We start from the raw sequence: 12,580 nt of genomic DNA, 5'->3' as shown, positions 1-12,580 counted from the left end.
CACTCTCCTTGCCCTACACAACGTGGAACTGAGTGGTAATTAGATGCTGGTTCTGGAGTCTGGTCGACTTGAGTTCAAGCTCTGGTTCTGCCACTTATCAGCCATGTATGGTATGCAATAATAACAGCCCCTCCTCACAGGAACATTGTGAAAACTCAGTGAGGTAAGTATGTGTAAAGGCTCATGCCTACATAGGATAGGTGCTCAAAAAATGTTAGTCCCACTGCCCTCTTCCCAGGTTTACTCACATAAGGTAATCTCGTAGTCTCTTCTTTTTTTCCAAAATGGATTTTCACTCCGCAAGGGGAAGGTTTGCTCAGAAGCGACCAGAAAACAAAGAGGAATTCGGAACTTAGTAGTTCTACCCTGATCCTGCCTTCCATCTGACCTCTGTTCTCTGAGGTCTAGCCTCTCAACCTTCTTAGGGGATTCTCGGGGTGGCTGGTGAATCTCCTGGCTTAGGCCCTAGTGAGAAGTTCCTAACCCAAGAGGCTGAACAGTTCTCTTACTTATGATGGTGGGGGTGCTTTTGTTTTGGGGGAGTATAAACCACACTTACACACACACTCAGTTCAGGGAACCATGTGTATCCCTACTTCATTGGAGAATGAAACATTCTACGTAAACAAACGTTCTGGATAAAGAAGCATATTCCGTTAAGACATGAAAACATTTCATATCAGATTGTTTTTCATTCAAATTTATATATGCTATATATATAAAATAAATAACCATCACGACTGCAAGGAGCTGTCCAGTCAATTTTGACTCATGGCCACACCACCTGTGCCAGAGTAGAACTGTGATCCATAGGGTTTTCAGTGGCTGATGTTTCAGAAGTAGATCACCAGGCCTCTCCTCTGAGACACCTCTGGTTGGACTTGAATCTCCAACCTTTCAGCTAGCAGTGGAGTGGGTTAGCCGTCTGTACCACCCAGAGTCTCTTTAGAAAACAATAGGTACCCAATAAATATTTTCCGAATGAACGGAGCACAAAGATTAATGCAAAGGCCCAAAACAAAGTTACACTTCTAAGCTTGTAAAATGGGGGTACACATTCTAACTGGTGAGTTAAACACACACACACACGCACGCACAGAGACGCTACATACAGACAACCTTAGACCTAGGAAAGTCATCAGCAAAAGGGTGAACACCCCCACGGCATGATCCAGGCACTGTGCCCTTTTAGGGAAGGAAACATCTATGGGGCAACCAGCTGAGGGCTCATTTGCAATGACTTTGAAATCTGCTGGTACAGGGAACCACAGAATCTACATATAGGGTCTAAGGTTTGGGGAAAATCTTGGCATGTTCTGGAAATCTCTGACATCCCTGGCAGCAATTAGTTCAAGTTCAGCAGGGTTGTGAAGCCAAGGTGAGGATACTATTTATCTACATTCCTTAAACCATTCCTGCCACATGGAAATAAAAATACTTACTTTGGGACAAGGGGTCTTGTTGTTGGATGGCAGTAACTGTGTTTTTTTAAAGTTGATACAAGAGGAGTTAGCCTGAAAGTGAAAAATAAATAATTAAAAAATGAAAATTCAGAAACCTGTTTCAGCATCCCCAGATTAGGCATAGCTCCATGATGATCCTAAATTCTGAACCAAAAGTTGGAATATATGGTCTGACAACTGGAATCTTTACAACCTGGACAGCCTAGGGGAACCTCAGACCCAAGGCCTTGGTACTTGTTCACCGCCCCAGGGAGTCCCGAAGATTGGCAGCTCAGCTAGCTCCCCCAGTTCTCAAAGCTCTTCATCCCACATTGAGGAGGCAGCTACTGGCGAGGCCCTGCTATTGGAAGCTGTGCTCTCCGTTGCATTGACTCTGAGACTAGCAAGATCAACGTGCAGGCCACAGCTTGCAGGGAAAGCTGTGGAAAGCCAGGCTTTCCGGCCCACTTGGATTTTGCTGCCAGGTGCACTGTTTTGGAAATCTTGTGAGAGAAAGAAGGCTGCAAATGGAACCCAAGCCCCTGGTCTTACCCTATCCCAGAAAGTTCTTACTTGGGCTTCCCTGTGGAGGTTTTGCCTGGTGGACGAGGGGTCTTGATTAGCTTTCGTGGTCCCAAGTTCCAGGGGTCCCAGCAGGTGCAGTAGATGAGAGGGTTGGGGTACATGGCTCAAGGTCAGGGGCAGTCTTGACTGCTAGGTCAGGAGGTTCTTGCTAAAATGGAGAAACAGCAGAGGTTTAGACCATTCAGAGACAAAACAGCAATACTTAGAGACAAATTGGAGAGAACCCAGAGAAGGCCCACAGCACAGATGCGGATTCTGAAAGTTGTTGATCTGGAGCAGGCCTTGCCTATGGGGTAACACCTCCCCCCTTGCCACCCAGTAGATTTGACTTGAAAGCACTTTAAAATTAGCCATAATTGAGTGCTGTCTGTTTCACAGTAAATAATTATTATTATCCAAATTTTACAGATGAGTATACTGAGGCTTGGAGAGGCCACAAGATAGCAAGTTGCAGAGTTTGGAATCATGAGAAGGTCTGGGAGTTCTGGGGGAGTTGGGGCAAACAAGGCGGCAGGGAGGACATTCAAAGGGCTTTGGGCAATGGTCACTTACCAACCAGATGGTAGTATTTCAACATTTCAGTAGTTGTGCATACTAGCTAAATAAACATCAGCCCTTGACTTCCAATACCCTCCCAAGAGTGAGCTACTGTTAACAGTTGTTTTGGGGATCTTTTCAGAAATGTTTTATGAATATCAAATATTCTATGAATATATGTAAAGTATGCTCTCATTTGTGTAAATTCTTTTAAAGATTTTATATATAATTTTTTACACAAATTTACAGAATTTTCACAAATGAGAGCATACTTTAGATATATTCAAAGAAATTATATAATTTATAAAATTTATATTTATGAGTTATAAAAAATATATATATTGCTTGCTATGAGTCAGAATCAACTCGATGGCACACAACAGGTCTCTCTATATAGATATTTCCATATCAACACAGGTCTACTGCATTCATAGTGACTTGATGTTTCATTGTATATATATATCTAAGAACCTAAGAACATAGGGTTTAATCTTTTTCTTTTTTTAAGTATTGTTTCTTCCTCTTCTTTTCCTTTCCTGCATCTCTCCAAACTGATTTTACCTGAGACTTAGTAGTCTAAATGTGCCAGCTGATGACACCATAGTCACCAGTGAGCCAGCTGAGCTTTCAAAGAGGTCCCTGGTTAGTATTAACCTGCAGAAAACAAAAATACGTAAAACATCTCTTCCAAAGAGCTTACCTCGGGCTGCCCAAAGATTTGTTTTTCCCATGTGGCTCCTTCCCAAGTGTTTTAAAGAAATCACAGTGTTATAGAGAAACTGTTCCCCATCAACACAAAATCAGAGTAGGCCAAATCCAGAGGCTCCAGAATGCAAGATTTTAGGGATCATTCCAGTTGATTGAAATACTAAAGCACAAAATCCACACTATGTGTAGTGCAGAGAGACCTCCTCACAGTGAATCCAATCAAAGGCTTTTAAAAGGCTGAGCTGGCACGAATGTGAATTTTCATTCTTTTAAAGACAATCCAGTTTGAGTCTCTCAATATTGCAATCAAAGTCAAAATAGAGGAGAAAGTTACCCTTCTATTCAGACTCCTTTGACTTGGACCTTGAGTTGTGAAGTCTGTCCTTGCAAGATGGCAGCTGAAGGTTTGTTTATTTTATTGCTATGGAAACAGAATGGCAGCACCTCATTGGCTCAGAGCTCTCAGCTGTTAAAGAGAGAAAGCTGGAGACGCAGCCAGTTAAGAAATTCTCCAAGGTCCAAATCAGTGACCACCCTCGACAGCAAGGAATTTACACTCCTGACTCTGGTTTCGACTTTCACCACCAGCCATGAGGCAAAACAAACTTAATAGATTTTTAGAGGAAATAGAATTAAATAGCACTCTTAGGACTAACTGGCCTATGGTAATAGTTCCCAGACAGAATCTCTTAACAGATTTTAAGTGCCTCTACCAATTTTTCACAGAAACCTGAAAGTCTAAAGCAGGCACTTTTCCCCTTGAATTTAATAAGGCTTTAAAATCTGTAGAAGTAAAAAAATCCCACGGCAGGGGTCTTTTTCAGTCACCAAGAGTTTTAGATTTTTTTCCTAAATAAAGCTGCTTTTTTTCACTATACAAAAAAAATACTCATAACAGATTCCACCACCTGTCAGTTTGTCACACTTTGGAGGCTGGCGTGTCGCTGTGATGCTGGAAGCTATGCCACTGGTATTTCAGATACTAACGGGGTCACCCATGGGGACAGGTTTCAGTGGAGCTTCTAGATTAAGACAGACTAGGAAGACCTGGTGATCTACTTCCAAAAATTAGGCAATGAAAACTTTATAGATTACAACAGAACATTGTCTGGCTCACTTGCTTTGGATATGTCATCAGGAGAGATCAGTTGATGGAGGAGGGCATCATGTTTGCTGAAGCAGGGGACGGTGAGGGTGAGAGAGACCCTTGGTAAGATGGATTGACATAGTAGCCACAATAATGGACTCGAACAAACCAGTGATTGTGAGGATGATGTAGGACTGAGCAAAAGTTCGTTCTGTTGTACACAAAGTCGCCGTGAGTTGGAGTTGACAGCACTATCAATCAATCATCTACCTAGTTTATTATAGACCAGTGGCTTTCTTTTTTATTTTACTGTAGCTCATTATAAGAGATATATTTTACACATTTATAAAAGTTCTATGCAATAATACACCACTTATGACTTGCTCTTCTCTTCCATTTCCTTTTCTTTTTAAAACGAAAGCTGATTGCAATTCACTAGATTGATTTCATGGCCCACTGGTGGGTCACAAACAAGTTTATAACAACAGTTATAAATTTATCCACTCGTTCAACTCATTTATTGTCTACTGTGTGCCAGGCACTGTTGATAGGTGTGCAAGGTACAGCTCAGCTCCTGTCTTCAACAGAGCTTAGAGATGAGTAAATTCAATAAAGACACAATGGATCTTATATTAGGGGATTCAGCAGCTGCAGTGGGAGTTCATAGCAGAGATTTCTAATCTAATGGTGAAGGAGAGAAAATACATTTTTTGTAGTGTTTTAGTATTAAAATAAGAGAGAATATATTTTCTAGTTTAGCTGTATAAGCTGTGATTAAAATCTTTAGTCTTTGAAAACATCGATTATTTGCTCTGGAATCTGTCTCACAATTGTTCCATTGTAGAAAAACAAATTCCGTTGTAGAAAAACAAGGTAATCAAGATTTTCATTGTTGATTAAACCATGTTTCTCTCTGAGATGACAAAAACAATGAGCGATACCATCAGGACCCGAGATAATTGAGCAAAACCCGGACCCATCTTGTGACCAAAACCAGGATGGCGTAAAGAGGCCTGCAAGACGTCAACAATGTCACTTGGTCATTACGTCCCCATCAAAGAAGAATCAACATTCCTGGGAATTTCTAAACCCTGACCTTCTCCCTATAAAACTCTTTTGTAGCCCTCTTGGGGCAGACAGAATCTGGGGTAAACTTTGCCCCCTCTGTCTCTTGAACACGGTGTTCAATAAAGCCCTCTTGCTGCTTACCTCCTCCTGTCTCACTATTGGCTTGTGGCAGGTGGCTTGAATCCACAATTTGCAGTAACAATGGGTCACACAAGTTTTAATCATTGGCTCAGAGCTCTCTGCTCTAGATCTGCATATTAGGTCATTCTGACTGCAATGTAGAAAAAAATTGGAAGGGCCAAGACAGGAGGAAAGGAAACCAGTGAGGAGTTTGTTGCAGTGGTCCGATGAGACAAATGGTAGCCTCTACTGAAGATGCAGCACTGGGAATGGAAAGAAGAGGAAGCAATAATACTTGGCGATGGGATGTCAGGATGAAAAGAAGGCAATGATGAGTTCTGGGTTTCTAGCTTAAGCAACCGAGTAGGTGGTGCCATTTACTGAGATGAAAAGCCTGGGGGATAAACATGTTCTGCGGAGCAGATCATGAATCCCTGCCAGATATGTTGAGTTTGAGGTGCCAGGGAAACATCCAACTGATGATGTTCAGAAGAGTTTATTACATGTTTCTGGAGCTGAAAAGGAGTCTGGGCTAGAAAGAGCTTAGGAATCATCAGAGTAAATATTCAAAGCTAAGGAATGTTCCTTAGGGACAGTCTATATACTCTGATACTACAGATATACACTACATCTATTATAGATGCTGGTACTACAGATATATATCTACTATACTGATACTACAGATACATATCTACTGTAGATACTGATACTACAGATACATACCTACCATAGATACCGATACTACAGATACATATCTACTAGATACCGATATTACAGATACATATCTACTATAGATACCAATACTACACATCTACTATAGATACTGATATTACAGATACATATCTACCATAGATACCAATACTACAGATACATATCTACTAGATACCGATATTATAGATACATATCTACTATAGATACCAATACTACACATCTACTATAGATACTGATATTACAGATACATATCTACCATAGATACCGATACTACAGATACATATCTACTATAGATACTAGCATAACTCAAACTTAATATAATGGAAACAGAGATGGAAGTCAATAGCATGCCCAAAGCTCCAAATCTTTACCCTCATCAAAGGATTTTTGGGCTTAAACACATCTATTGATGGTCATTTCTGAAAGAAAGCAGAGATGCCAGGATTATCACTAAAGTTCATAGCAAAGAAGTACAACTTCACACTTCATTTATTCCCCCAAAATGTTCACAATGCTGAGTTTAAAAAAAAAAAAAAAGCAATTCAATTGTGAAGGTAGAGAATATCTAAGGACCTTTTTTTTTTTATTAGAGTCCACCAGTTTTCAAATTTAGTTTTGGAAACAGTTTCTAAATAGCTATGGGTGTCAACAGCAAATTGTGGACTAAAGGAAAAGAACTCTTCATACTTCCTGAATATTCTAAAACTTATGATCTGTGTATCAATAACTTTAGACTTTATTTTCAGTAATGTTACTATGCTAAGGAAACAATATGGTATACAGAAACATTCTGTTTATTCTATTTATTTTTTAATATCTAAAAAGTACAAGAAGATCTGTTAACTTCTGAAGTCTACTGTTATTTTGTTTTGTATGTGTTGGTTTGACAAAGAAAGGCTGTTTTCTGTACCCCAAAACAACATAATGGAAAGACCTAGTGCAGTGTTGTTTATATCTGTGTAAAGTACTGGGACAAAAACACAGGCAGATAAGTAAAAATTTAAGAAGATACTTATGTTTATTATCTGATTTACATTTGACAAAGCAAAGGGAGGTGCACAAACAGCTGTTTGACAAACTTCAAGGTCCCAGATACCAAACTGTACTGTTTCCCTGCCTGAGGGCACAGAGGGCAGTGATGCCCACTCCTGGGCAGCTGTGCTCTGCAACAACCACTCCGTGTACAACTTTTTGCTGCTGTTGTGTTGCCCTTAAAGCACAGGCATGATGCATCTGGCATCAAAGAAGTGGACCGTTAAACACTAACAGTCCAATTTCCAGAAGTTAAAAATCAATGTTAGCAACTACCAAGTATTAGTCATGTACTAGATGGCCAGAAGGAATAGTGAGATTTGAATACCGAGAATTGGCCCTTATGAGCTGCTTCTATCTTATTTCCTTCCTTTGCCAAAGTCTGTGCTGTATGTTATATGAAAGACATACAGCACCAAAATTTTTTAAAACCTACTTTAACAATGGTCATTAACTTCTCCCTAAGACTCACTCTTAAGACTATTTACATATGATTCGGGATCATCGATAATTTTAAATTATTTTTTATAGACAAAACTTTAGGTTCTGAGCTCACAAAGATATTTCTCGTACTATTTAATAGGATACTCAAAAATACCTGAGGTATAATCACTGAAAACCTTTTTGAAGGAGGGGGGAAAAAAAGATTGGGGTTTCCTATAGTGGCAAGAAAGTACATACACAGTTGATATTATGGAGAAACTAAAATGTGAACAGTACCGAAGGATAACAGATAAGTGGAGGAGGAACTTGCTGTAATGATTCAGTTTCTCTTACCACACCTTGCAGACAATTCTGTTACAACAGAGATTGTCAGGCTGTATCAAAAGTGATTTTTAGGGGGAAACTTTCAGAAGTGGCAAAACTCAATTTTTAAACAAGGATTTATTTCTAGGGACAAGCACACACCAGCATTCAATTATTGTTTTGGGTGGAACATCAACATCAACCTAGTTTTCAAACAACTAACTCTGATTCTCTTCCATCAGAGTGCTTCTTTGGCTTATTTTCCTGGCCCAAATCCATTGCCAGCGAGTCAATTCTGACTCATAGTGACCTTACAGGACAGAGCAGAAATGCCCCATGGGGTTTCCAAGGCTGAAATCTTTACAGAAGCAGACTGCCACATCTTTCTCCTGTGGAGCAGCTGGTAGGTTCGAACCTCTGACCTTTTGGTTAGCAGCGAAGCGCTTAACCAACTATGCCACCCACTATGCCACCAGGGCTCCTTAATTTCCCCCACCCCCCTCCAAAGCAATGACCTCAAGTGATCACTTAAGCATCAATTATGAAAAAGTATGCTAATTATAACTGAATACAGAAGACTAAAAAAATCTAAATTTATAGTTATTTATATAATATACATAAACCTGATAATTTGATACTTTATACTACTCTTTGGTTCTACATTTTTCTACTTCCTCATGTTTCTTGGAAACTGTAATTGTCCAGGCAATAGGAAGACTAGTTTCTTAGAGAACAAATACAAAGCTTTAAGAACTGACTAAAGTAAGCACCCCAGAGTTACCTTATGACATAGAAACTCAGATGCTACTTGTTAAAAACTGAATTGAGTATTTTGGAAATTTGGACATCAGGAATTCTTCTGTGTAATGCCTACTGCGTTCAGGGGAGACTTGCGTTCACTCAAGGAACTGCTGGAATCCTTTCTGAACATGTGCATGCTCTGCTGACCTCAGCATGGCTGAGTTGAAGGAGGAGAAAGGGGTGAAGACATTTTCATTTTTTGAGAAATTTATTTAGAAAAATTTTATCAAAAAGTTATAAAAAGGATGGACTACTCACACATTGCTACCATTCCCTGCATGTTGGTTCTTCTGTCCCTTTGAGCTCAGAGCTCTTAAGAAGGAGAGGAGAGGAGTGTCAAGAAGAGAGAGGGGGGAAGAATCTTCCTCTGACCTGGGAATAGGCGTACCAATGGGAGACCCATTGGGAGGAGCAAGACTAGTCAACAGTTCTTCAGGAAACTGCCTTTTAGTCAAGTCAGGGCAAAGGAGAAACGCATTTGCAAATTAAACACCAAAATGATCAAGTAATATGCCCCCCCAACCCCACCCCTCAGTTTTCTAAAATAATGTAATTAGCTCCCTCACTCATCTTCTCTTCATCATGTCTTTCATATAATGGCATTTATTTCAGAACAACCCTGACTAGATAAAGCCGTGCCATCTGATGAGCAGACCTTGATTAGCAGTGCTCCAAAGACAGATCTGTTTCTTCCCAATTCACAGTCTGCGTCACATTGCTCACTGCTGAAGCCTAACCCCAAAGTATCACTTGGCCATTTCACAGTTTGTTTAAAAAAAAAAAAAAAGGAATCCCAGAGAAAAAATAAATTCTTTGACTCTCCCTTTTAAAAGTTCATTTTCTAATTTTACAGGTGTCAAGAACAAGCAGATGTGTTTTAATTTTATTTTACATAAAAACACACACACACACACACACACACACACATAATCTCAAAGCAAGCACCTGGGTTTTACTTCAGTTTATAATTTAATGTGCCTGAGAATTTTTGTGCAAATACATGTCATCTTTCCTTCATTAAAAATATGCATAGCACACTTTGGAAAAAATTTAATTGCAACCGACTTCACTTACAAAAAAAATTTACATATATAAATATACAACATACCCTAATTCCCAATGATTGCACTTCTGGTTTAACTCCTTCCAGCCTCCAAGGAAATGTGAAAGACGAACAACTATGTTCATACTCCTTGGCCGCTGCACTTACTCAGAAGAAATATTCTGGAAACAAGTTTCCTTTGTTCCAATACACCCATATCTTCCTTCTTCTTAAAGTAAACCTCTCCCAGCACCCCCCCCCCACCTACATTGGGTTTTTTGTGTGTGTGTGTGTTGTATAAAAATAGAAATTTAAAAAATGAACAATGAGACACCTTCATTAATTGCAAATACAAAAGGAATTTGGGTAGTATTTGTGCTCCCAGTGGTTCAAGGGCCTAAAAACAAGGAAAAAGTCTCCACTTCTGACCTTAAGCAAAAAGGTAAAATTCCTTGTTTTGCAAATATACCATTTGATAGACAAGTAATTTAACCAGACATCAACAAGGGAAAACATGTAAGCCAGCTCACTATTATCTCAATAACACTGAGCTCACCCGCCAATCCTTCGGAAGAGCTTTCTTTAGTCAACAGTCAAAACTGCTTCTTCTCTCTCCCCATCTCTCAAATCTGGGTTCTCCCTGCTTATGCTTACCAGAAGTAAATGTGCCAGCAAGTTCAGTACTTCTGGTATGTTTCAGTATTACTGAATTTATTTTTTTATTCACTTATTATTTTTGAAACAAGAAAATCTAACCAAAGGAGTGTATTTAACTTTCTTTTCTATCTCCAAACACTCATGGTCCTTTTACAAATTCAATTTACCAGACCTGGTCCATTAAGGCCCTATCACAATTCTGTTTCCATCCCTCCACTTTCCCCTTTCCACATTCACAATCCTTCTACGACATTCCTGTACTTCCAAGTCAGACCAGACCACACATGTCTGTGAATGTCTATCCTTCATGTGCTAATTTGTACAAGAGGTCACTTAACTGCTGAGCCTCAGTCCTCCTTCAAGATACCCATTTTGGGCGAGGATGTGCAAACTGGGGTTCCGAAGCTAGCCATCATGACTGGAAGACTCTGATTCCTCCGCAGTCCACCTAATAAATTGCTACCTGAATTTAAATAAACAGCAGAGTCTGGTTTTTGAAGACCAATTTCTGCCTCTTTGCTTCTTCCATTCTCCTGGGTATCAGGGGTCTTGACCACTCTGGCAATCCCCAGTCTCTTCAGCCTGTCCACTAAGTTCATCTTCAACTGGCCAACATCAGGGGGGTTCCGGGAAGGTCTCATGCCATACATCTCCTGGAGGAATGTTTCAGCAGGTCGGGAGGCCAAGAAATTTTCAGAGACATTTGCCCGAGGCTCAAAAGGCAAAGGAGAAGGACAAGGTGAGTGAGAAGGTGAATTTGGTGGAGTGGAAGGAATAGCCAGGGTTTTGGGGGGAGGCTGGAGGATGGGGCTCTCTGAAACTGGGCTGTGGTATACTTTAGCAGAGATCCCTCGCTCTTGTAGAAGTTTGGCCAAGCTCATGGTGCTACTGAAGGTTATAGTAGAATCTCGTCGGTTGGTGATGGATTCACCAATACTGAGTCTATAGGACATGGCAGGAGAATTCACTGCTGTGCTTGATGAACTACTTCCACTGCTTCCACAGGATAATGAAGGAAATCCAGAACTTGAAAAAAAAAAAAAGGCAGGAAAGAGAGTTTAGGAATAGGAAGCAATTCCCGAGTCAGCAATCAAAGTAATCATAGTAGTTATCCTTCGTAAAGATAAGGGACGGGCACCACATCAGTAAGGGTGCCCTGCAGAATAGACTCAAGGGGTAAGAATCCAGATATACTTTAATGATTGGGTCATTATCTATAAATCGCAACTTAATTACTAAGTTATTAAAACATATTTCAACAGAAAGTGAAAATGTTTCTGTACTCTTAAATTTTAACACTAAAACATTCCTAAATTTGAACTCAAATGTCTATCTGTGGGAATTCAACTGAATTTTATGATAGCAATTTTAAAAATTTAAAGATTAAAGAAATTAATCTTTATATCTATCTAATCTTTATATCTAATATATCAATTCAAAAAAATGAACTACACCAAGAGACAGTGAACCATGGGTAAACAATTCTTCAACTTTTTAGAAAATTCAACATTTCATAATTAAATCTAAGATGCTCCTTTAGGGAGAAATAAACCTTTCAACTTTCTATTACTGAGAAATAAATAACCTCTATGTGTTAAATTTCTATTTTATCAAGAAATGCTAATTACAAACAATAGTAAAATAATGCTACCCATGGAATGAATTTTTCTAAACCTTGACTTAGGGCATGTGTTTCTTGGAAACTAAAAAAATGCTTAAAACCATTGACAGCTATTAGAATCTTTCTTCCCCTATGTTTGATTAAATAGGAAAAAAAAAAAAAAAGGCAAGCTAAATAAAAACTAAAATATTGCATCAGAAGAATGCAATATCCTACAGGTGGTGAAAGTGAATGTCGAGACACTCTAAAGAAGCGGTGATGGGATGAATAGGTGATACTTCTTTGGCTAATTTTTCCCCCTGGGCAAACATTATCAGTATTTCACAGATTAACTTTCACTTTAACACAAAATACTCACTATATCAAGATTTGTAAAGATAATGAACAAAATGCAAATATAGGATTAATAAACTTTCTAGAAT

At 39.3% G+C, this 12,580-nt stretch overlaps 2 protein-coding genes across 4 annotated transcripts in view; both read right to left on the bottom strand.

The window, feature by feature from the left end:
- FLACC1 (flagellum associated containing coiled-coil domains 1) overlaps window positions 1-9,668 on the bottom strand; it is a 32,493-nt gene extending 22,825 nt beyond the window's left edge. The window contains exons 1-3 of the mRNA XM_064286814.1: window positions 2,016-9,668; window positions 1,443-1,514; window positions 249-315 (exon numbers count right to left, since the gene is read on the bottom strand). Coding sequence (XP_064142884.1) covers window positions 249-315; window positions 1,443-1,514; window positions 2,016-2,128 — 252 coding nt within the window. The 5' untranslated portion in view covers window positions 2,129-9,668. The remainder of the gene's footprint in view (window positions 1-248; window positions 316-1,442; window positions 1,515-2,015) is intronic.
- A 120-nt stretch (window positions 9,669-9,788) lies between these two features.
- Window positions 9,789-12,580, bottom strand: part of TRAK2 (trafficking kinesin protein 2) — a 69,591-nt gene continuing 66,799 nt past the window's right edge. For all 3 annotated transcript variants that reach the window (XM_010602479.3, XM_064286810.1, XM_064286811.1), the window contains exon 16: window positions 9,789-11,563. In XM_010602479.3, the coding sequence (XP_010600781.3) occupies window positions 10,885-11,563 (679 nt within the window). In that variant the 3' untranslated portion in view covers window positions 9,789-10,884. The remainder of the gene's footprint in view (window positions 11,564-12,580) is intronic.

This window comes from Loxodonta africana, chromosome 6 (genome assembly GCF_030014295.1).
Source record: "Loxodonta africana isolate mLoxAfr1 chromosome 6, mLoxAfr1.hap2, whole genome shotgun sequence".
Classification (NCBI taxonomy): domain Eukaryota; kingdom Metazoa; phylum Chordata; class Mammalia; order Proboscidea; family Elephantidae; genus Loxodonta; species Loxodonta africana.
Note: the sequence above shows the minus strand (reverse complement) of the source record. Positions and strands in the feature narration are given on the sequence as shown.